Here is a 22,935-nt window from a genome sequence, read left to right as displayed (position 1 = left end):
ATTTTATTTGATAGAACTATATTTTATTTGTTATAGGATTTAATTAATTATGGCTGGGTATACCAGTTCTCAGTTATTTTTTTTTAGCACTTTAAAGAGATCATTCTATTTAAATTATCTACATTCCATTCTACTTAATTTCATGTAAGTGATCATCTATCTCCCTGACCTTCCCACCCCCTGCCACACACACACACCACAGGCTGCTTTTAAGATCTTGTTTCACTTTAGTATCACTATGATGAGCAGTTCCAGATATGTATCAGCTATATTTCTCTCCTATATTGCCTCTTCTCATTTTATTTTTTTCCTCCTAAAATTCCAAATACGTATGTATGTGTATGCATGTGTCTCTGTCTGTTTATTTCCCTTTCTACTTATACATACTCTAAAAACCACTGTATTTTCCATTTTTCTATAGAATTCTGGTTAATTTCTTAAGTCTGCCTTCCACTTAAACCATTCTCTCTTCAGTTATATCTATTTTACTATTGTATTAATTCAATGCACTTTTATTTTATTAGAATAAACATATATATTGTATATTATAAATATGTGTTTTATATTTATTTAATAAAATATATTTATTAATATATAAAATGTATTTTATACATTATAAAATTTCTCATTTTCCAGATTTGACTGGATTTTTTGATAGGTTCTATGATTTCCAATTACTTCTTTATGTATTTAAACATATGAAATGCATATATTTTATATATCTGATAATTCAGATATATGAAATTTCTGGGATCTAATTTTAATATTTCTTATTCCTGATAACAGGCACATTAATTTTTTTTTATATTTGTCTATGTGTATGACAGGGATGTGTTTTATATGTTAGTTCATTTATGACAGAATTCTATACTTTGATATGATGTATTACTATGTAGAAACTCAAACTGAACACATTAAATATGTAGAGTTCTAAGAATATTATACTTTAATAAAGCTGTTAGTTTTTTAATATGCTTCTGCTAGGCATCTGGGAGAGCTATAAATACAGGTTCATTTTAATTTCTCATTTGGAGTTTTATGGCCCATACAGTGAATTTGCACCTGAAAATCACATAAGAGATAACCTGTGGTTGTGAATTATTAAGATATATTTTTATTTTCTCCTTTTCTCCCTCTTCCACACTGACACCAAGGCATAACGTGTTTGTGCCTTGGCATCATGTGCATCTCTGTGCCATGAATTTTTTTTTAAAGACAACTCTTTCACCAAGAGTGTAGCTCTGTGGGATCCAATATGTTTTTACAAGCTCTAAGTTTCAATTTCCCATATGACTTGAGCCTGATTTATTTTAATTCTCTGGCTCTCCATTAAGTTTACAGTTATGGCCGATGGGCAGAGAGTAGGCATCAGCTTCAACATTTCCTTATAGTTCTATATTTACGTTCCCCCAGTTTTTTACTCTAAAAGACTTCTCTTTCCTCCTTGAAACCTTAGCTTTTTAAAGAAGATAGCTATAATGTTTTATACAGAATTCTAGGAAAATATTTCTATTTACTACAGCATATTAATGAAAGCCATAGAAGAGTTTTTTTATTTTGCTTTTAAAATTGTATTATCCTCACACTTAATTTCTCAGTTCTTTGAAATCTTAAATTGAAGTACTACTTCTCAGAATATGAACACACACAACAAATATATCTACACAAACTCAAAAAGGTCCATAGGATTTAAGTAAGACTTTTTATATACACCATTGTTACCTATTTGTTACTCATTCATTGGAAGAAACAAGAATTACCTCTTAAACTTGACTTTGGACAGGCTCTAATTTCTAATACTTTTCTGTATCCAACACATTCTTTTTGTCTAAAATTTTTATTCATTTCTACATTTGTATAATTAACAAACACTAAATCCACTGTGCCTGTAGCTGCTGCTGCTGCTAAGTCTTTTCAGTCGTGTCCGACTCTGTGCGACCTCGTAGACGGCAGCCCACCAGGCTCCCCCATCCCTGGGATTCTCCAAGCAAGAATACTGGAGTGGGTTGCCATTTCCTTCTACAATGTATGAAAGTGAAAAGTGAAAGTGAAGTCACTCAGTCGTGTCCAACTCCTAGCCACTCAATGGACTGCAGCCTACCAGGCTTCTCCGTCCATGGGATTTGCCAGGCAAGAGATGTATGTAAAAACTTCCTGTCACCTGTGTCCAGAATCTTTACTATTCATTTCAGTTCAGTTCAGTTCAGTCACTCAGTTATGTCTTACTCTTTGCAACCCCATGAACTGCAGCACGCCAGGCCTCCCTGTCCATCACCAACTCCTGGAGTTTACCCAAACTCATGTCCATTGAGTCGGTGATGACGTCGGGCCATCTCATCCTCTGTCATCCCCTTCTTCTCCTGCCCCCAGTCCCTCCCAGCATCAGGGTCTTTTCCAATGAGTCAACTCTTTGCATGATGTGGTACAAAAGCAATTGCGGTTTCAGACCATGAAATTTAAATCATTATAATTAGTGTCAAGCACATCTTTATTAATCAAAATAGGAGCCATTATAATCAACATGTTTTTGCCAATAAGAAATAAGTTGGTTTATTTCTGTAGTGCAGAAATCCATGCTCCAGAATTCAGTGAACTCTTAGAAAGCATTTTCTGTCTCCTACTGGTTATGGAAGCATTTTCCCTGCAAAAAGTTGTTGAGATGCTTGAAGTGGTAGTCAGTTGGCAGGAGGTCTGGTAAATATGGCAGATGAGGCAAAAGTTCATAGCCTAATTCATTCAACTTTTGAAGTATTGGTTGTGTGTTGTGCAGTAGGGCATTTTTGTGGAGAATAATTGCAGCTGGGTGTTGTTGTGAATAAGAATTGGGCCTATTCTGTTCACCAATACCAGTTGCAGGTGTTGCAGTTTTTGGTGCATCTCACCAATTTCCTGTGGAGAAGACAACGGAACCCCACTCCAGTACTCTTCCCTGGAAAATCCCATGGATGGAGGAGCCAGGTAGGCTGCAGTCCATGGGGTTGCTAAGAGTCAGACACAACTGAGCGACTTCACTTTCACTTTTCACTTTTATGCATTGGAGAAGGAAATGGCAACCCACTCCAGTGTTCTTGCCTGAAGAATCCTAGGGACGGGGGAGCCTGGTGGGCTGCAGTCTACGGAGTCGCACAGAGTCGGACATGACTGAAGCCACTTAGCAGCAGCAGCATCAATTACCTGAGCATACTTCTCAGATGTAATGGTTTTGCTGGGATTCAGAAAGCTACAGTGGGTCAGAAGGTTGTCAAACCACCAAACAATGACCATCGCTTTTTTTTTTTTTGATGCAAGTTTGACTTTGGGAAGTGATTCAGAGCTGCTTCTTCATCCAGCCATTGAGCAAGTCATTGACAGTTGTATGAAATCCACTTTTATTCACATGTCACACTCTGATAGAGAAATGGTTCATTGTTTTGTGCAGAATAAGAGAAGATGACACTTCAAACCTATGATCTTTTGATTTGTGGTCAGTTCATGAGGCACTCACTTTTCAAGGTTTTTCACCTTTTCAACTTGCTTCAAATGCCAAATGACTGTAGAATGTAGTTCTTTGGCAATTTCTCATGTAGTTGTAAGAGGGTCAGCTTCGATGATGGCTCTGTATTGGTGGTTATCAGCTTCCAATGGCCAACCACTATGCTTCTCATCTTCAAAGCTCTCATCTCCTTTGCAAAACTTCTTGAACCACTACTACCACAGTGTACATTCGTTAGCAGTTCCTGAGCCAGATGTATGTTGCTGTTGCGAATTGTCTCGCCTGCCTTGGGACCCATTTTGAACTCAAATAAGAAAACTGCTCAAATTTGCTTTTTGTCTAACATCATTTTTATAGTCTAAAATAAGAAGCAAGTAGCAAATAGTTAGCAAAAAAAAATAATAATAAAGTGAGAAATGTGCATTAAAATGATGTATATCAGTTATAACCACATTTATTTAAGAAGGTATTCCAGGATCAAACTGTAAAGTTCAATGTTAAACCTCAATTATTTTTGCACCAACTTAATAAAACCCAATAATGGAAACTTACTGGATTACATGCAAGGCAAATTAGATGATATTCGAGTGAGAGAAGATTAGTGGCCAACAAATCAATGAATAAATTTTGAGGAAACATTAATTAAATAGTATTCTCAAAAAATTAATGTTGGGGATATAATGATAGATTTATATCATAATCAGGAAGACAGAAGAGCAAACCTTTAATTTCAATATAGCATAAGTTTTATAATAGAAACAGATAGAATACTTTAGGAGCACCAGAGAAGAATATTCATTTGTGCTGTGGGTGCTTAGTCACTCAGTTATGTCCGACTCTTGAGACCCCCATAGACTGTAACCTGCCAGGCTCCTCTGTCCATGGGATTCTCCAGGCAAGAGTACTGGAGTGGGTTGCCATTTCCTTCTCCAGGGGATCTTCCCAACCCAGGAATTGAACCTGGGTCTCCTGCATTGCAGGCAGACTTTTTAACAACTGAGCTATGAGGGAAGTCCTAATATTCATATACTTAGTTTCAAAGAAGTCTTTCTAGAAGAGTTAACATAAGCTGAATGAGACCAAAAAGGTAAGTTAAAAGAGGGCATAGGGTGCTCCAGATAGAGAAAATGGCAAAACAAGGGCCCAGAGGCATGGAAAATATGATACATTTAGGAAGTAAGTTATTCTGTGCCTCTGGTTAATAGAATAAATATGGAGGACTAGTCAGTGAAGACCCTAGAGACCTAAGAAAGAACATCAGATTGTACGCCTTGCTAAGGAATTTAGATTTCATTGTGGAGAGTCTCTGGAGGCTTTTAAACAAGACTGATAACAGAATAAAGACCTATTAAAGGACATTAATTGCCATTTTATAATTTGTTGGGGAAGGATGCAAAGTAATTGTTTTCTTTTTCTGCTAAATAGGACTTCAGGCTTCTGGCACAACCCAGGGTATTTTCCCTTCTTGTGTTTTCTCAAATACGTAAGTATCTAAGAAAATTAATATATATTTATAAACTAATATTCTAAAAAGTACATGAGTGATGTTAAAAAGCAAATAATTGCATGGGATCCTCCATTCTTGTGGTTCTACTTAGATTTAGTGAACTGATGTCTTTTGCAAATTCTCATCACTAAGGTTAAATTGTAAAGTAGACAAAGTGAATATTTTTCCTTTTCCTTCGCTATTTCCTTATCCCACTGTGGTCTACCCTCACCCTATATTTAGAGTCTTCATGCCACATTCAAATATGACCTCTCCTCTTCAGGTAGCTTCCCAGAATCTAGACTTGCCTCTTTGCGTTTATCCCCTTTTAAATATTTACCATTCCTTGAAACTTTTGAGATTACTGGCTTCCTAAGGATGGTAGATTAGTTTTAATTTTTAAATTTTTAATTAGTCATTGTTATCCTAAAATGTGTTTGCCATATAATCCAAAATAATAACCTCTAATAATGGAACTTGCCAGTCTTTGGAAAAGAGATTTGGGGTACCTCTGGGAGTTTTATTCTTCAAACTGGTGATGATCTGTTTCTGTTGGTGTCTAGAATGGCTTTCTCAGTGTTAGAGCTGAAAGACTATTATTTTAAACCAAACACTATTACCTTAAAAAAAAAATCAATTACCAAAATAAGATCCAGCTTCAGTTCAACTCAGTCGATCAAGTCATGTCTGACTCTTTGCCACCCTATGAGCCACAGCATGCCAGGCCTCCCTGTCCATCACCAACTCCCAGAGTTTACCTAAACCCATGTCCATTGAGTTGGTGATGCCATCCAACCATCTCATCCTCTGTCCTTGCCTTCTCCTCCTGCCCTTAATCTTTCCCAGCATCACAGTCTTTTCCAATGAGTCAGCTCTTCGCATCAGGTGGCCAAAATATTGGAGTTTCAGCTTCAACATCAGTCCTTCCAATGAATACCCAGGACTGATCTCCTTTAGGATGGACTGGTTGGATCTCTTTGAAGTCCAAGGGACTCTCAAGAATCTTCTCCAACACCACAGTTCAAAAGCATCAATATTTCTGCACTCAGCTTTCCTTATAGTCCAACTCTCACTGACCACTGGAAAAACCATAGCTTTGACTGGATGGACCTTTGTTGGCAAAATAATGTCTCTGCTTTTTAATATGCTCTCTAGGTTGGTCATAACTTTCCTTCCAAAGAGTAAGCGTCTTTTAATTTCTTTGCTACAGTCACCATCTGCAGTGATTTTGGAGCCCCCAAAAATAAAGTCAGCCACTGTTTCCCCATCCATTTCCCATGAAGTGATGGGACCAGATGCCATGATCTTAGTTTTATGAATGTTGGGCTTTAAGACAACTTTTTTCACTCTCCTCTTTCACTTTCCTCAAGAGGCTCTTTAGTTCTTCTTCACTTTCTGCCATAACGGTGATGTCATCTGCATAACTGAGGTTATTGATATTTCTCCCAGCATTCTTTATTCCAGCTTGTGCTTCTTCCAGCCCAGAGTTTCTCATGATGTACTCTACATGTAAGTTAAATAAGTAGGGTGACAATATACAGCCTTGACGTACTCCTTTTCCTATTTGGAGCCAGTCTGTTGTTCCATGTCCAGTTCTAAATGTTGCTTCCTGACCTGCATACAGGTTTCTCAAGAGGCAGGTCAGGTGGTCTGGTATTCCCATCTCTTTCAGAATTTTCCACAGTTGATTGTGATCCACACAGTCAAAGACTTTGGCATAGTCAATAAAGCAGAAATAGATGTTTTTCTGGAACTCTCTTGCTCTTTGATTATCCAGCAGATGTTAGCAATTTGATCTCTGGTTCCTCTGCCTTTCCTAAAACCAGCGTGAACACCCCAAAGTTCACGGTTCATGTATTACTCAGTAAGGTGAGTAACTCTGTGCACTATTTGGAGCTTTTTCACCACTCCCTTCCAGATTGACAGGGAAAAATAACTTTTAGCTGTACCCAACCAGCCTAACATCCCATAAGAATACCAACAAAACACAGCTAATAATGTTTTCTCATCTGACTCTACCAATCATACATATTCACATTCTTCTCATTCTGATTTCACTCCAGATTTCATAAAACTTTACTGTGGAATGATTACATGTATTCTACCATCCACCTTCTCTATCCCTCCCTTTCCTCTATTGATTAGTTCTATTTTCTCTAATGTTAATACTAAAAACAGCAAGACTTATAAAATAGACTTGGAAGTTCAAAACCAAGAGAATGAAGACAAGGTAAATATAGCATTGTGGATAAACTTCAATGATTTTTATAATTAAGTTTCAATAATTAAGCATTACACTTAGATAATGAGTACGTTTATATTATTGGGATGGAAGTTGTAAGGAGTAACAGTAAAGAAGACAGTAAGAGTGCTTGCTACTTTGTATACTATCAGAAATTTATAGTTTATCTACTGGGCAACACTGTTTAGGAGGGATAGTGGTATGATCAAGTTGGAGTACGTGATGAATACCTAACAGAAATATATAAGAATAATTTATGGAAAGAAAATAGAAACCAGTGTTAGAAGTCCATTAATGGCCTGCACAAAGGCTTCATTTTGAATTACATGAGTAGGCCCATATCCAAAAGATTTTAAATAGGAATTTATATTTGAAGCATAATGCTAGATATTAGGTAGATATGACAAGAAGAAAACCATGCCTAAGTGATTGTGAGGTGTTCTTTTTTAAAGATACCTTGTTGCCGCAATTTTTTGGAATAGTTTCAGAAGGACAGGTATTAATTCTTCTCTAAATATTTTTTAGAATTCGCCAGTGAAGCCGTTTGATCCTGGATGTTTGTCTGTTGGAAGTTCTTAAATCATAGTTTTGATCATTATTCCCTTCACAATTGCTTATTTTGATATCATATTTGTGTGCAAATGATTTCCTACCTTTAGGTTTGCCTTTGCTGGTGAGCTTTCCCATTCATTCATAGTTTTCTTGTTTCTAGGTGTGGCCTTATCCTCTCCACCTAGAGAAGTTCCTCTAGCATTGTTGTAAAGCTTGTTAGGTGGTACTGAATTATGTTAGCTTTTGCTTGTCTGTAAAGCTCTTGACTTCTCCTTCAAATCTGAACAAGGGCCTTGTTGGGTAGAGTATTCTTGTTGGTAGGTTTTTCCCATTTCTCACTTTAAATATATCATGCCACTCCCTTCTGACTGCAGAGTTTCTTCTGACAAATCAGCTGATAACCTTATGCAGATTCCCTTGTATGTTATTTGTTGCTTTTCCCTTGCTGCTTTAATTATTTTCTCTGTCTTAAAGTTTTATCAGTTTGGTATGTGTCTCTGTGCATTCCTCCTTGGCTTATTCTGTATGGGACTCTGCACTTCCTGGACTTGAGTGTTTCCTTTCCCATGTTAGGGATTTTTCTAGCTATCATCTCCCAGGCCCTTTCTCCTCTTCCTGGGACCCCTATAATTGGAATGTTGATGTATTTAATGCCCCAGAAATCACTTAGACTGTCATTTCATTCTTTTTTCTTTATTGTTCTGCAGCAGTGATTTCCAACAGTCTGTCTTCCAATTTACTTATTCATCCTTTTGCCTTATTTATTCTGCTATTGGTTCCTTCTAGTGTATTTTTTATTTTAGTTATTTTATCTCTGTTCTTTAAATCTTCTAGCACTTTCTAAACATTTCTTATATCTTCTCAGTCTATACCCTCATTCTTTTTCCAAGCTCTTGGATCATCTTTGTTAACATTATTCTGAATTTTCTTTCAGGTAGATTATCTATCTCTACATCACTTACTTTTCTTCTGGGGTTTCATCTTGTTTCTTCATCTAGAACATATTTCTCTGATGGCTCATTTTGTTTCACTTTCTGTGTTAGTGGTTTGTCTTCCACAGGCTGTAGGATCATACTTCTTGCTTCTGTTGTCTGTCCCTGGTGGGTGAGGTTAGTCTAGGGGCTTATGCAGGCTTCCTGTTGGGAGGGTCTGGTAAGTGCTCACTGGTGGGTGGTGCTGGATTTTATGCCTGTGGTGGACAGGGCTGTGCCAGGGGCCTCAGGACAACTTTAGCCAACCTCTCTGTTGATGAGTGGGGCTGTGTTCCCATTTTGTCAGTTGTTTGGCCTGAGGTATCCCAGCACTGAAGCCTGCAGGCTGTTGGATAGGGCCAACTCTCAGTGCCAAAATGGTGACCTCCTGGAGAGCTCACACTGAGGACTTCCCTGGGACTTCCGCCAACTCCAGGGAGACCTTTAAAAACCCACAGGTAGGTTTGGCCCAGATTCCTATGGAGATTCTGCCTTGTTCTGGGTCCTAGTGCATGTGAAACCTTGCATGCACCCTCCAAGAGTGGAGTCTCTGTTTCCCCTAGTCCTAGGAGCTTCTGCAGTTAAGCCTTGTTGGCCTTTAAACCAAATTCTGTGGGGGCTTCTACTTGTGATGCCAGACCCCTAGGCAGGGAAGCCTGATGTGGGGCTCAGAATTTTCAGACCTCTAGGATAAACTCTGCAATATGTTTCAAGTCTGTGGGTCACCAACCCAGTGGATATGGGATTTGATTGTATCACAAAAGCACGCTTACTGTCTCGTTGTGGCTTCTTCTATGTCTTTAGATGTAGAATACCTTTTTTTCATAGGATCTAGTCTTTTCTGTGGATGATTATTCAGCAGTTAGTTGCCTCTTTTGTGTTTTTGTGATAGAAGATGACCGCAAGTCCTTCTACTCTGCCATCTCGTCACCCTTCTGAAAGCATCTATTTAACTGTATACATATTCTCCAGAGATCTTGGGAGAATACAGTTTATGAGCACGCAAACACTGATTTCATCCTTTGCAAGTGGTCTTCCTCCTAGGTCAGCAATGCTCATTGTTGTTGGATCAGGAGTCCATGTCTCATCACTCAACACAAACTCAGTGTCTGGTTTTATAATGTAAAGTACAGGCCTAGAAAAAGTAAAAAATGTGTATCGATTTTATTTTAAGTAATTAGGAAAAAGATAAGCAAAGGACCTATACTGAAATACATGAAAATAAATACCTGAAATATACAAAAATAAATAAGAACTAAAGTCTTAGATTTTGTTTTATTAACAGTTCTATAATTTTCATTGAGTTCTTGTTACCAGTGAGAAAACTGCATTGTTAATTTCATTATCATGATAAAAATATGACTAGAATACATGATACAATATTGTCATACATAGAAAAGGGCTGTGTCTAAATTTGTATTTAAGAGGGCTAGAAATGTATTATTTTAACCCACAGTTATTGAATAGTTATCACATAATTCCTTGCCGTTTGATGAAAGCATGGGTAAAACCATGGGATTTGAAAGAGTAAATTAAGGATTATCCAGAAGCTCTGGTCAGATGTCTTGTCACTTCATGCTGCCTTTTAACAAACATGAAAGACTAGCTCACCTCCCTCCAAGTCTGTGTCCTTTCCCAGCAGACAACACAGCAGGAATGTCTAAGGCGGGTCAGAAATAGAATTTTCAAATAGACATTTTTATGCAACAGTTATAATTCTGCTTCTGAGTATTAAGGCATATGGGCCAGTATCAAAAAAGGAAGGAGAAGTAGGTGGTGGGGGATAGAAATAAAATTTATTCTTTTGATTTCTGTTTAAAAAAAAAAAAACAAACTTTCAGATATAAAGAGAAAAAAAAATGATTCAGTGATTATAAGTTTTGGAAAAAGCTACATAAATTCTTGATCCTAAATAATAACAAAAGTATCAACCTTTCTTGACTTTACAGACAACAGCATCTCCTACAAAACTGCTTGCAAGAAAAAGTATGTATCATAAAACTCATTGATAAAGCAGCATATTAGTGATAATTTTAAATGTTTCATAGTAGAAAAAAACTATGCAATCATTTGCTGATATTAATGTCCCTCTTTGCCCATTTTTTCTTCTTTAAAGTTCACTTTCAGTTAATTCTTAGATTTTGCACTAAAGTTCTTATCAAAAGATAATTTTGCCCATTCAGGAAGAGGTCTCATGGAGATGGGCAGGAAGTCAGGGGAGGAGCATTAAGGGACCTAGCCCTTATAAGAATAGTGTCAAACAACCATAAACCCATTCTGTCATGGGAAGCTACTACACATCACTTTGCAGATTTGGCTCATGAGTTGGGATGCCTGGACTTGTCCAAAGTCAGTTTTGTGGGAAGGGACCTAGTCACCTAAGAACAAAACATATTAGGGATAGCTTTCTTTCATATGTCATACTTAGCCTAAGAATAATAATGTAGTTCTATCATTTATGATCTCTGGTAGTAAGAAAAGCAGAAAGCAATATATATATATATATATATATATATATATATATATATATTGAATGTCTCAGTTTATATGTCATAGTAGATTAGAATAAATTATTTGTTTTTATTCAAAACATTTCATTTTGGATGTTATATAATGTTTTGGATGTTGTATAATAAATGCAAAACATATGAGAAGATTCAAGGATTAGAGCAGAATAAAATGGCTTTCCCTGGGGTGCCCCCAAACATTCTTTAATGTGTCAAAAGAGAATATGCTGCATAGGTGTTAACTTATCTTTGACTGTTGGCCTAATATGGGTATAATTGTGTGCTTGTTGTTCAGTTGCTAAGTTGTGTCTGACTCTGTGACCCCAGGGATTGCAGCACGCCAGATTTCCCTGTCCTCCACTCTTCCCCAGAGATTGCTCAAACTCATGTTTGTTGAGTCAGTGATGCCACCCAACCATCTTATCCTTTGTCACCCCCTTCTCTTCCTGTCTCAGTCTTTCCCAGTATCAAGGTCTTTTCAAGGAGTCGGCTCTTCACATCAGGTTGGCCAGAATATTGGAGCTTCCTCATTGGTCTTTATAATGAATATTCAGGAATGACTTCCTTTAGGATTGACTGGTTTGATCTCCTTGCTGTCCAAGGGACTCTCCAGCACCACAATTTGAAAGCATCAATTCTTCAGCACTCAGCCTTTTTTATGGTCCAATTCTCACATCCATACATGACTACTGGAAAAGCCATAGCTTTGTCTATACTGACCTTTTGGAAAAACTGTAGCTTTGTCTATACTGACCTTTGTCAGCAAAGTGATGTCTCTGCTTTCTGTGCTAACTTAATGCAGTATTTTGGGTGTGAATAGCCCCATTACAGAAATCCTTTTTTTTTTTTTTTTTTTTATTCTCCTGCCTACATGACAGCTTTCCAGGCTTTGCTGCCAGTTACTTATGTTTACTAGTTTTTGTTTTAAGAGTCGTAACAATTTTGAACAGACTGTTAGTTTATTATAGGCAAGAGGATTTTTATTAATACAAATCCAAAGTATGTTTTTAATACATAAGCAGAAGTATATAGAAACAGATGGATTCTGTTAGTGAGGCTCTTAGTCCAACTTTAAGTAAGTAAGTAAGTGAAAGTCACTCAGTCATGTCCGACTCTTTGCGACCCCATGGACTATAGAGTCCATGGTATTCTCCAGGCCAGAATACTGGAGTGGGTAGCTTTTCCCTTCTATAGGGGATCTTCCCAACCCGGGAATCGAACCGAGGTCACCTGCATTGCAGGTGGATTCTTTACCAACTGAGCTATCTGGAAAGCCCAAACTTAAACGTAGGATAGCCCCATTGACCACTAAGGAAATGGTAGTTCAAATCTAGTCCCTGAAGTTTTATATCAAGCTCAAAAGGAGGAATTCTCTAAACCTATCCTTGCTCAGCCCTCTTGACTCTTTGAGACGAAATTCTAGCCTGCCCTTATTTTCTATCTAAGCTCGTTTGTTCACAACTTCACTGTATCACCTTTTTTCTGCCTTCTATGACAGTTTCCATTGATACTATCTTGTTAGATACAAACCCATTCAATCTCCATAAAGCATAAACTTTTTATTTTTGCTTATTAGATTCTTGGAAAGAAAGTTATGACCAACCTAGATAGCATATTCAAAAGCAGAGACATTACTTTGTCAACAAAGGTCCGTCTAGTCAAGGTATGGTTTTTCCCGTGGTCATGTATGGATGTGAGAGTTGGACTGTGAAGAAGGCTGAGCGCCGAAGAATTGATGCTTTTGAACTGTGGTGTTGGAGAAGACTCTTGAGGATCCCTTGAATTGCAAGGAGATCCAACCAGTCCGTTCTGAAGGAGATCAGTCCTGGGTGTTCTTTAGAAGGAATGATGCTAAAGCTGAAACTCCAGTACTTTGGCCACCTCATGCAAGGAGTTGACTCATTGGAAAAGACTGATGCTGGGAGGGATTGGGGGCAGGAGGAGAAGGGGACAACAGAGGATGAGATGGCTGGATGGCATCACCGACCCGATGCACATGAGTTTGAGTGAACTCCGGGAGTTGGTGATGGTCAGGGAGGCCTGGCATGCTGCGATTCATGGGGTCATAAAGAGTCGGACACGACTGACTGACTGAACTGAACTGATTAGATTCTTAACAATTAGCTGTAGTCCTTTCCCTATCAACAAAACACAGGCTCACCTCTGCATCAGGGAATGAGAAGAGAGCTGGGTTCTTTTCCATCCTTACTTTTAGCTAGATGGATGCCTCTGAAGCCACCCAAATGTTTTGACCATATCTGTTTGAGAAATAATTTGTTAGAAATAACCTGGTTCATTTTAAAATAATTTTGCTAGATTGTAGACACTATGTTTCTTCTTGAAAAAATATATGCATGTAATATAATGTGCCTAGATAGCAATTTGGTGATTTTTCATTTTCTTTCTTTTTAACCAAAAATTCTTTTATCCTAGCTATAAATGTTAGGAAAAATAAATAAATAAAAATGTTCTGAAGGAATGAGAGCCAAATGGAAACTTATATATATATATATGTGTGTGTGTATATATATATATACACATTTTACTTTAGTATAGAATAAACTAACTCAAAATTAATTTGAAATTCTAAATATATATATATATATATATATACATATTTACCATGTTCTCTTTATAACCATGATGGTATCAAGCTATGCATTGTTTGATATAAAACATCAAATGTTACCCTCTGTTGCATCATAGAGTAGATAGTTACATGATTTTCTTTTCATTCCTGCTTGCCTCAAACCAGGTAACTTCTGAAGAACTGAATAGCATAATTCAGAATATAATGACCTGGGTTGTGGCTACAGTTACCAGTATATTATACCCAGCCATCACAAAGTATGAAGAAAGGTTGAAAAATAATACATATCCAGTGTCTGATGACTCTGTCCTCTCCTCAGATAGTTCAAGTTTTTGTAGCACATGCAGTGAAGAGTTTACTTACGGAAGCTACACTTCTGCAACAACTAAATCATTTAAGAGAGAGCCCTGTGCATTTGCAGTTGACATATCAGTAAGGAGACCAACCACACCATTAAAGCCATCTGCCCATGTGGAAAAAGCAGTTGTGGGAAAAACATGTCACATTACAGGACAATCTGTAACAAATGAACTAAAACATAATGAAACAAACATGGTATATACATACCCTGACCTCAGAAGTTGTAAATCTGATAGTCATCTTCTAGCATCACTTGAAACAGACACAAAAAAATCAAAGGATGCTACCACTGAAACAGATGGTTTAGAGAATCCACCATTTTCTGATCAAAAAGCAAAAGCCGTGAATGAAATGAAGAATTTAAAGAATGTTTTTGTTAACTTTAAGTGTCACTTAAAAGGAGAAACTGAATTGATTTTGGAAAGCATTTTTCAAGAAATAATGTCTGATTTAACACATGCCATTCCCTCTATTTCTTCTGTTACTGCTGAAGTTTTTGTTGACCAAAGTGAGCCTGTAAGAGGAGACTTGGTTTCCAATACTGATATCTGCTCAGTAGCTTCAGAAATTGTGGAAAATATGCTTGAGAAACTACAGTCTGCAGTTGAGAAAAAATGTGTCCAGATATATTCACAAGAAGATTTACCAGTCAACATTCAACCAAGCCTAACACCCAGTGGAGAATCTCTCACTCTATCATATGGAAAACCTTTAATAGCTTCAGTGCCTTCTACTGCAGAACCCATGTGTGATGTTGCAGAGGATATGGTGCATGCCATTTTAGAAAAGCTGATGACTCTTACAGCTAATAAGCAAAGTAAACTTCCTCATCTTGAAGAGGCAACTAAACTTTCCCATCAGCAACATATGACAGACCCAACATATATGTGTCATATAAAAGCCAACAAAAATAAATGTAATCCTGAACTTGATGCAGCTAATGTAATTGTTAAAGAAAAGATACAGAATTTAATGTCAAATATTCTTTCCCAGTCCTCTTTGGTTGGCTATATAGAGGAAGCAATCAGCACTATACTAGGATATGTACAAACTGAACTTAATAATGAGAGACTTATTGCATCTGAAGAAACAGTAGTACTCCTTAAGTTGCTTGATGATATCTTTACTCAGCTACATCAGGAACCAGTAAAAGCTGGTAATCAAAAATGTAGACATTCTAGACTGAGAAGTCCTTCTAACACTGATGTAAAGTACAGACTCACTGGCACTAGATTTTCTAATGGCCCTAGGTCTGGAAGACCATTTCCACCTATTAATGTTCCTGGCATGGTCCTTTATTCTGAAGATGATAATGAAGAAGTAGACAGAATTGTGGAAAATGTGCTTGATTCATCTTTCAAAGATGAAAAAGCAAAACCACAAGAACAAATTTCTGAGCATTGGTTTACAAAAGGAAGCACTTGTCTAGAATTCCAAAGAAATAGCAAACTACCTACAAAGCCTGCTTCTCCAAGAAGCAAAGCTACATTTCACAGTTGCAGGTTAAGGACTGAGCTACCATTTTTTAAGGATAGAAAAATTTTGAAGGAAAAACCCTGTTTGAATAAAGACATTTTATTTTTCAGCCAAGATCAAAAGCATCAAATACAAAAGGCTTCAGAAAACACAGTTAAAAGTATTTTAACAGAAATGCTCAAGGACATATCTTCAGTTCCTCCTGGTCACTTAGAAAGTAGAACTGACAAAGCTTCAGTTCATGTTTCAGAAAAACCTCAAGAACCATTACATCAAGAATGGATGGACCAGCTGTTTTCTGTGTCAGAAATTAGTACAGTAGCTCAGGAAATAACAGACACTATACTAAACATACTTCAAAAAGCAAGCTGCATTCCCAGTACCACCAAAAGTTCCATTTCATCATCAGTTCATCCAGCTTCTCTAGAGAGTCCTGACACTCTCCACATGGTCAAAGCAGCACCAAATAAAAAGCCACTAAAAATATGGTTCGACAGTGAAAAGAAAATGAAATATTTGTCTTCACTAGATGGAGATATGGCAAAACCTTCCCTGTTAAAATCTAAAGAGAGTGAACCAAAACCTGCAGATGAAATTACTGATAAGATCATTAATGCAGTTTTTAAAAAGCTGAAGTTATTTATTTGTCCAAAATTGCAAATGGGCTTCAAACCTTCACTTGCAGACAAATCTTCATTACAATCTCAACTTAGTACTTACACAGCTAAAGTGGTAAACATCGTTTTGCGTGCTATCCAGAATGAACTAGAACTCAGTGAGAAAAACCTAAATCTTAGGGAAAGAAACTATACCAAATCCCTCACAGGTAAAGGATGTTTTACTGACACTAAGAAATTAGAATCTCTTGTCTCAGATCTCAATGATGACATCATGGAATCACCATTATTAACTTGTATTTGTGAAATATTATCAAGTGGACATCCAGATCAAAGCAATATTTCACTCTCTTCAGATAACTCAAAGCCAACAGCTTCACATGGATCTGATAAAGTTGATAAAGGGAACATTTTGCCAAGCAGACAGGATAAAAAATCTTTTTACAAAATTTTAGCTACTCCATGTGCTCTCCATAGTGTCATTAATGGAAAAGATCTGAAAGAGAATTCCAGATTACAAGTGTTAGATAATATTGGGGAAACACTCTATGAAATGTTATGCAAGCTCATAGGGGCCCACCCTCACTGTCAGCCATCTTGTTCTAAGGTAAGTAGAGAGAAGACAAACAAGAATCAGCAAAGAGCCACTGAATTGCAGTCTAATATTCAGCTCATTTCCACAACAATTTTGGAATATATCATTGCAAAATTATGTAGTGTCGACACAGATACTAGTTCAGTAAGTTCTGGATGTAAAGCTACCTCAGAGTCTCTTGATATTGACAACCTATCACTTACTTCAATTATTGAGGAAATGGCCAAATGCACTGACATAATCTCCAGCATAGTTTCCAGGATGGTTCAAGAGGGTGATAAAGAGATAACTAAAAGCACGGAAAAACCTATTGCTCCCAAGTCTTCCAAAACAGGGAGTGCAAAAGAAATGCATTCAAATAAGCTAAAAGCGGTAGCTTCAGATATTCTTAATATGGTTTTTGCTAAACTGGAAGGCTTTGCCAATGGAAATTTAGAAACTCTGGATTCTACTAATGATGAAAATAAAAAAAGCAGTAAGATGAACGTGGAATGTGAAAGCTTCAGTGTTTTCACAGACACACATGAAGAACTATTGCAGTCAGCTTTATACACAAATGCAAAGAAAGTATCAAGTGCTATTTTGAAAGCTATTCAAACAGAATTAAATATGAACTCGTTAGATTTGAGGACAAGTGTGGAAACACCACCACCTGAGAAACAAATGCTAGAGAATATAGTCAGTTTAATCTTAGATGCAGTATCCTCAGATATGCTTAATGAAACTGAATCTGAAGAGAGAGACAGTGAAACTTATGGATACAGGCCAATCTATGGAAATTTTCTTCCTGGGGGAGCTGAATCAGATTCATTTCTAGAAGATGCTACAAATGCAGAGAAAGAATTCATTGGTGAGGAAATACCACTAAGAGAAGAAACTCAATCAAATTCTCTTCAACAATGGGTTCTAGAAAGAACCTTAAACAAACTTGAAGTAAAGCTCAAAGAACCACAGAAATCTCCAATTGTCCCCATTATAAGAAATATTTTGAATGAGATCTTTCAAAATGCTTTGGTCAGTCAATTAAATATGCTTTTTCTCTCCCATTCTCTTTTAAGCGACATCCCTCCCAATGTTGACAAGCCAATTGCTCAAACGTCTGTTCCATTTATAGATAAAATGATGGTGTCTGAAGCAGATGTAACCATAGTGGCAGATGATGTTGTTACAACTGTATTTGATAAACTTTATACAGCTGCTAAGACAGAGACAATTGCAAGTGAAAATAGCTATAAAACCATCACCTTCTCAGCAAATGTTTCTTTCCATGAACACACCTATGGAAGAGGAAAACCCTCCATCACTGCACTGAACAAGAATCCTTATACTCTTCAGTCCAGATTCAATATTGGCAGACAAGCTAAAGGAAACATAGTTGAAGATATTGTGCAGGCAATATTAACAAGTTTAGAAACTTTTGTAACTTCCAAAGTAGAGTCTCTTTTTTGTCCCCAAATCAACTTCACAGTTCCAATGGCTTTACCTGTTCAACAGGGTAAGAGTACAATAAGCAAAGCTTTGTCAGCCAAAGATTTGTATTCTGAGGGTCAGCTTTCCTCTTGCTCAGTGGATAATGTTATGTCACAAAACACCAACTCATTTTGTCAGGTCTCTTTGAACAAATTAAATATATATGCAACAGAAGTGGCCAGAAAAATTTTAAAAGGAATCAAAAATGAATTAGATAAAGAGAAGGAAACTCCTTTCTTAACCAATAACATTGTGGTTTCTGAAAGTATTACAAGACAAATTGTTAACACAGTGTTAGATATTGTATCATCCAAAGGAAAATGTGACAAGAACAGTTTTGACAAAGAGATCAGTTCAGATCAGCAAGAAGGTATTATTGAAAAGCTGTTTAAGAAGATTGAGTATCGAAAAGTACTTCAGTTTCAAATACAAGATACCATTGAAAGTGTCTTATGTGATATTTATGAAAAAACACTCAACCAGAATAATCTCTCATTTGCCACACCCACTTTGAAATGTACCATAGCTGGCAAACATTCCAGAGCAAATTCTGACACTGAGGGTGTAAATAAAATTCTTCCAAAGTTTTCAGTTCCTAAATCAGATGTTATTTTGATATCCAATGATATAGTAGATGTTGTACTTCATAATCTCAGTTCTGCTGTCATGCTTAGCATAAATGCAAAGGATCCTACTTCTACTAGATTGCCTCTGACCTTTTGTGATACGTTTTCAAAACTACAATGTCAACAGTCTCTTCTTACGGTGTCAGAAAGTGAAAGAAAAACAGAGCATTTTCCATCTTCAAAAATTCTTAAACCAGCTTATGTTAATGATAGCCAGATAACTATAGTAGAGAAAGAAGACCCCAAGAAATCTGTTCCTGACCCATGTGAGGAAAGTGCTAACTTCATTACTCAAAATATTTTTAATTGGTTAGAATCATTTGCCACAGAAAGAATAGATTCATTTATTATGCTTGCTTTCCAGCCTAAAGAAAAGTCATTTGTGAGACCAGAACTGGAAAACTGTAAGCAAGATGGCATCATCTTTCATGAACCAAGCCAGGTGGAATCAAATGTGAATATTCTGAAAATATCAAATGAAACTATTCTCAGCCAAGAGCTCACAGATTCCACTTTTGCCAGTTACAGAGAAAAACTTGGATCTACAATTCATCTATCACAAGCTCATCTTAAGGAATATTCTGACATCATTGCCAGTGCCATTTTGAATTTTATTAAAAATGACTTAGACCTTGAAATCCAAAAGATGCATCCATATCCAAACAATGTTTCATTCCAAGAAATTACCATTGTAAGTGAAATTGTCAATGGTATCTTAAAGAGTTTACATAATAAAAGAGCTGCAAAGGATATCAGTTTTTCCTCAAAAGACAATCCTAATTTATTTTCACAGTTAACCGCATCAAATGAAATATCACTGGGACAAAAAGCTCAGGAAAAAAAGACCAAACTGTCTCTGTTTTCAAAGTATCCATTAGAACAAAACCAAATGGCATTGGAAAGGGAAAGCCAAAGAATTATTTTAGAAGAATTATTTATGAGAAATGAAAACTCAAAACAAAAAGAAAGAACTGCATTATTCAGTGCAGTGGAAGAAGTTTTAAGTAAAGTGTATCAAAAAATAATAGAAATCATAGGCCATTTGCCTTCCTTTAATGAAAAATCCCACTTTAACTCTAAAACATCAGACATAACACAAAATAACTTCTGTCAATCACATATCAACAGTACGGCAAGTGACATAATTGAAAATGTTTTGGGGAACATGTACTCTGTAATCATGACATCATTATATGAAAATAATGAAGGAGAACCAGCTGACAAAAATATTTTACCAAAGAAATCACCATGCATCAAAGAAACTAAAGCAGGAATAGGAAGTAGTGTCACTAGATTTGTGCTACCACAGGTTTATCATTATGCAGACAGTCAAAATATCTCTCTATTGGAAAACACATTTTTACGATATTCACCATCACAAGTGGGGAAAGATTTAATCCAAGTGGTTCTCAGTAAGATCACAAATTTTGCCTCATTTTATCTTGAAGAGACTGTGTCCCATGAAAATTGTTCTGATGAGTTGCAACCTTTAAGACTACACAGTTCTAAAGTGAGCCCTAAACCAAGTGTTAAAACAAGTTTAAAAGCAAGATCAAAAGTTACTCCTTTGCCTAAACTTAGAACAAAACCACACATAGGACCTAGTCGTGCTAAGGCCAAGAGCAGGACCAAATCAAGTCCTGGAGAGAAGACCCCAAAAGATGTCTGGTCCAAGACTGATATTGGGCTGCCACACATCCTGTCAACAGGAGATGCCAAAAACTTACTGGAAATGAAACTGCCTACTTCGCAACTAAAAATGTATGCCAAGGATATAATAAGTAATATCCTGAAAACAACTATTAAAGAATTGGAAAAGGTGACACGAGCTAGAGCAATGATAAGTAATAGAGCTTTACCATCTGATCAAATCATGGCAGCAAATAAAATAGTTACTACAGTTTTGCAAGGATTATATGCCATCAATAACCACAGTTCAGCTAATCCTGTCAAATTCTCACATCTGGATGAAACCAAACGTTCACGCGGAAATGAAGGTGCAGAGTCTCTTGCCAGACCACAAGCCTGTTTCTACTTGGAAAATGTTTCTTCACAGTTAGAGCAGATTTTTCCTAAAGAAGGTATATTTAAAAAAATGTTTGACAAATGGCAAGCAGAATCAAATGACATGGAAAACGAAAAATGTAAGCTTTTAATGATAGCTGAAAATGATTTGACTGAAATTTCAATAAAAGCAAAAGAATTAGAATATTCTCTTTTGCTTTTAAATCTGCCACATCTTGAGGACTGTGAAAACCGGTTTTATAGTTGTTTTAAGGGCGCTTCTACTAGAGCTGAAAACAACAAAGCACAAATTAATATGTTTGGAAGGGAAATTGTTGAAATGCTGCTTGAAAAATTACAGCTGTGCTTTTTGTCCCAGATGACCACCCCATATGGTAAAGAAACTGCAGCAAATAGGAAAGAACACATTACTACTAAAAGTAAATATGGTTTTCCAGCCAAGGACATCCTCAGCAATGTACCAGTATATAACACTAAAACCAAAGACCAAAGTGCTTTGGGCTCTAGCAACCAAATTGTTCGAGAAATTGTAGAACGGGTTTTAAACATCTTAGAGTCATTTGTGGACTTACAGTTTAAACATATCTCTAAATACGAGTTTTCTGAAATAGTGAAAATGCCTATAGAAAATCTTTTTCCTGTCCAACAAAGACTATTAAGCAAAAAGATGTTGCCAAAGTTACAACCATTGAAAAAATTTTCTGATGAATCCAAGTCAAGTACTATTGTTTCCAAGGAAAATGTACAGAATACCCTTCTACAGGTTCATTCATTCCATTCAGAATTACTTACATATGCTGTTAATATTGTCCACAACATGCTTGGTGTAATTAAGAACAAGCTAGACAAAGAAATAAGCCAAGTGGAACCATCTTCCGTCAGCACATTGAAAGAGAACACTGCAGCAAGTGAGATCATTGGTACACTGATGGACCAGTGTGCTCATTTCAGTGAGTCTCTAATCAAAAACCTTCCCAAGGAAAATTTCTTCCAAGGAGTAGAAAATACTTACATTGTTAACCAGGTTGAATTAGCAACTGATACGAAAATGCCCATGTCAAAGTTAAAGGAAGTAAGTTTTGGGAATAATCTTCCACAAAGCAGTGTTCCAGATTTGGGTTTTTATTCAGAGGAAAATATGAAAAAAAGGTATAAGTCTTCATCAAATTTACCTTCATATTCCAGAGCCTCTGTAGAAGACACAGTTAGAAACTCAGAGCCAATGAGAAGGCCTGATTCAGAAAATAGACCTTCATCTTCTAGAAACAAAGTGCAAGACACTATCCCAAAGGAATCTGACTTGGGCTATTTTGATCAAGCTATGAAAGGAAATAGCTCCCTCCCTGAAGGGAGTGTCTTACAAAAACTGTTAAAGAAAGCAAATGAATCCACAGAAACAGCATTAAAGCAAGTAATGTCATTTATAGAAATGAGAAAAGGTGAAAATCCGAGGGTGTTTCATTATGAGATCTCCAAACCAGTTATTGAGCCTAACCAAATTCAGACAAGTGTTTCTCCACTCAAAATTTGTTTAGCCGCAGAAAATATTGTCAGTACTGTGCTGTCAAGCTATGGATTTCCAAATCAACCACACATTAATGAAAGCACAGAAACAATGAAACCATTTTTCATATCAAAGCAAGACCCTTTGTCTGAAACATCTGGAGGACAAAAGAATGAGGAGAAAAGTCTGCTTAGAATGTGGGATAAAAGAATCAGCTATATACTTGAAGAAGAAAACAAAAAAGCTGAGGTCAAAAGGGAAGATTTTTCTTTATTGCAAAAATGGGAAAATAAGAGTTACCTGAAAATAAAGACGCTGAAGGAAGTTGAAGTCATTGCTTTTGCTGACCATGAACTGGGTCCAAATGAAATTCACCTGGTATCCAGACATGTCACCACATCTGTGGTCACATATTTCAAGAACTTTGAAACTAGAGGTAAGT

General features: G+C 36.7%; 1 protein-coding gene across 1 annotated transcript in view; it reads left to right on the top strand.

The window, feature by feature from the left end:
• Positions 1 to 22,935, top strand: part of FSIP2 (fibrous sheath interacting protein 2) — a 142,481-nt gene that overhangs the window by 81,002 nt on the left and 38,544 nt on the right. The window contains exons 14-16 of the mRNA XM_059877827.1: positions 4,898 to 4,955; positions 10,673 to 10,709; positions 13,986 to 22,929. Of these exons, the coding sequence (XP_059733810.1) occupies positions 4,898 to 4,955; positions 10,673 to 10,709; positions 13,986 to 22,929 (9,039 nt within the window). The remainder of the gene's footprint in view (positions 1 to 4,897; positions 4,956 to 10,672; positions 10,710 to 13,985; positions 22,930 to 22,935) is intronic.

Source organism: Bos taurus, chromosome 2 (genome assembly GCF_002263795.3).
Source record: "Bos taurus isolate L1 Dominette 01449 registration number 42190680 breed Hereford chromosome 2, ARS-UCD2.0, whole genome shotgun sequence".
NCBI classification, from domain to species: Eukaryota; Metazoa; Chordata; class Mammalia; order Artiodactyla; family Bovidae; genus Bos; species Bos taurus.
The sequence above is the reverse complement of the archived record's forward strand: the minus strand, read 5'-3'. Positions and strand labels throughout refer to the sequence as shown.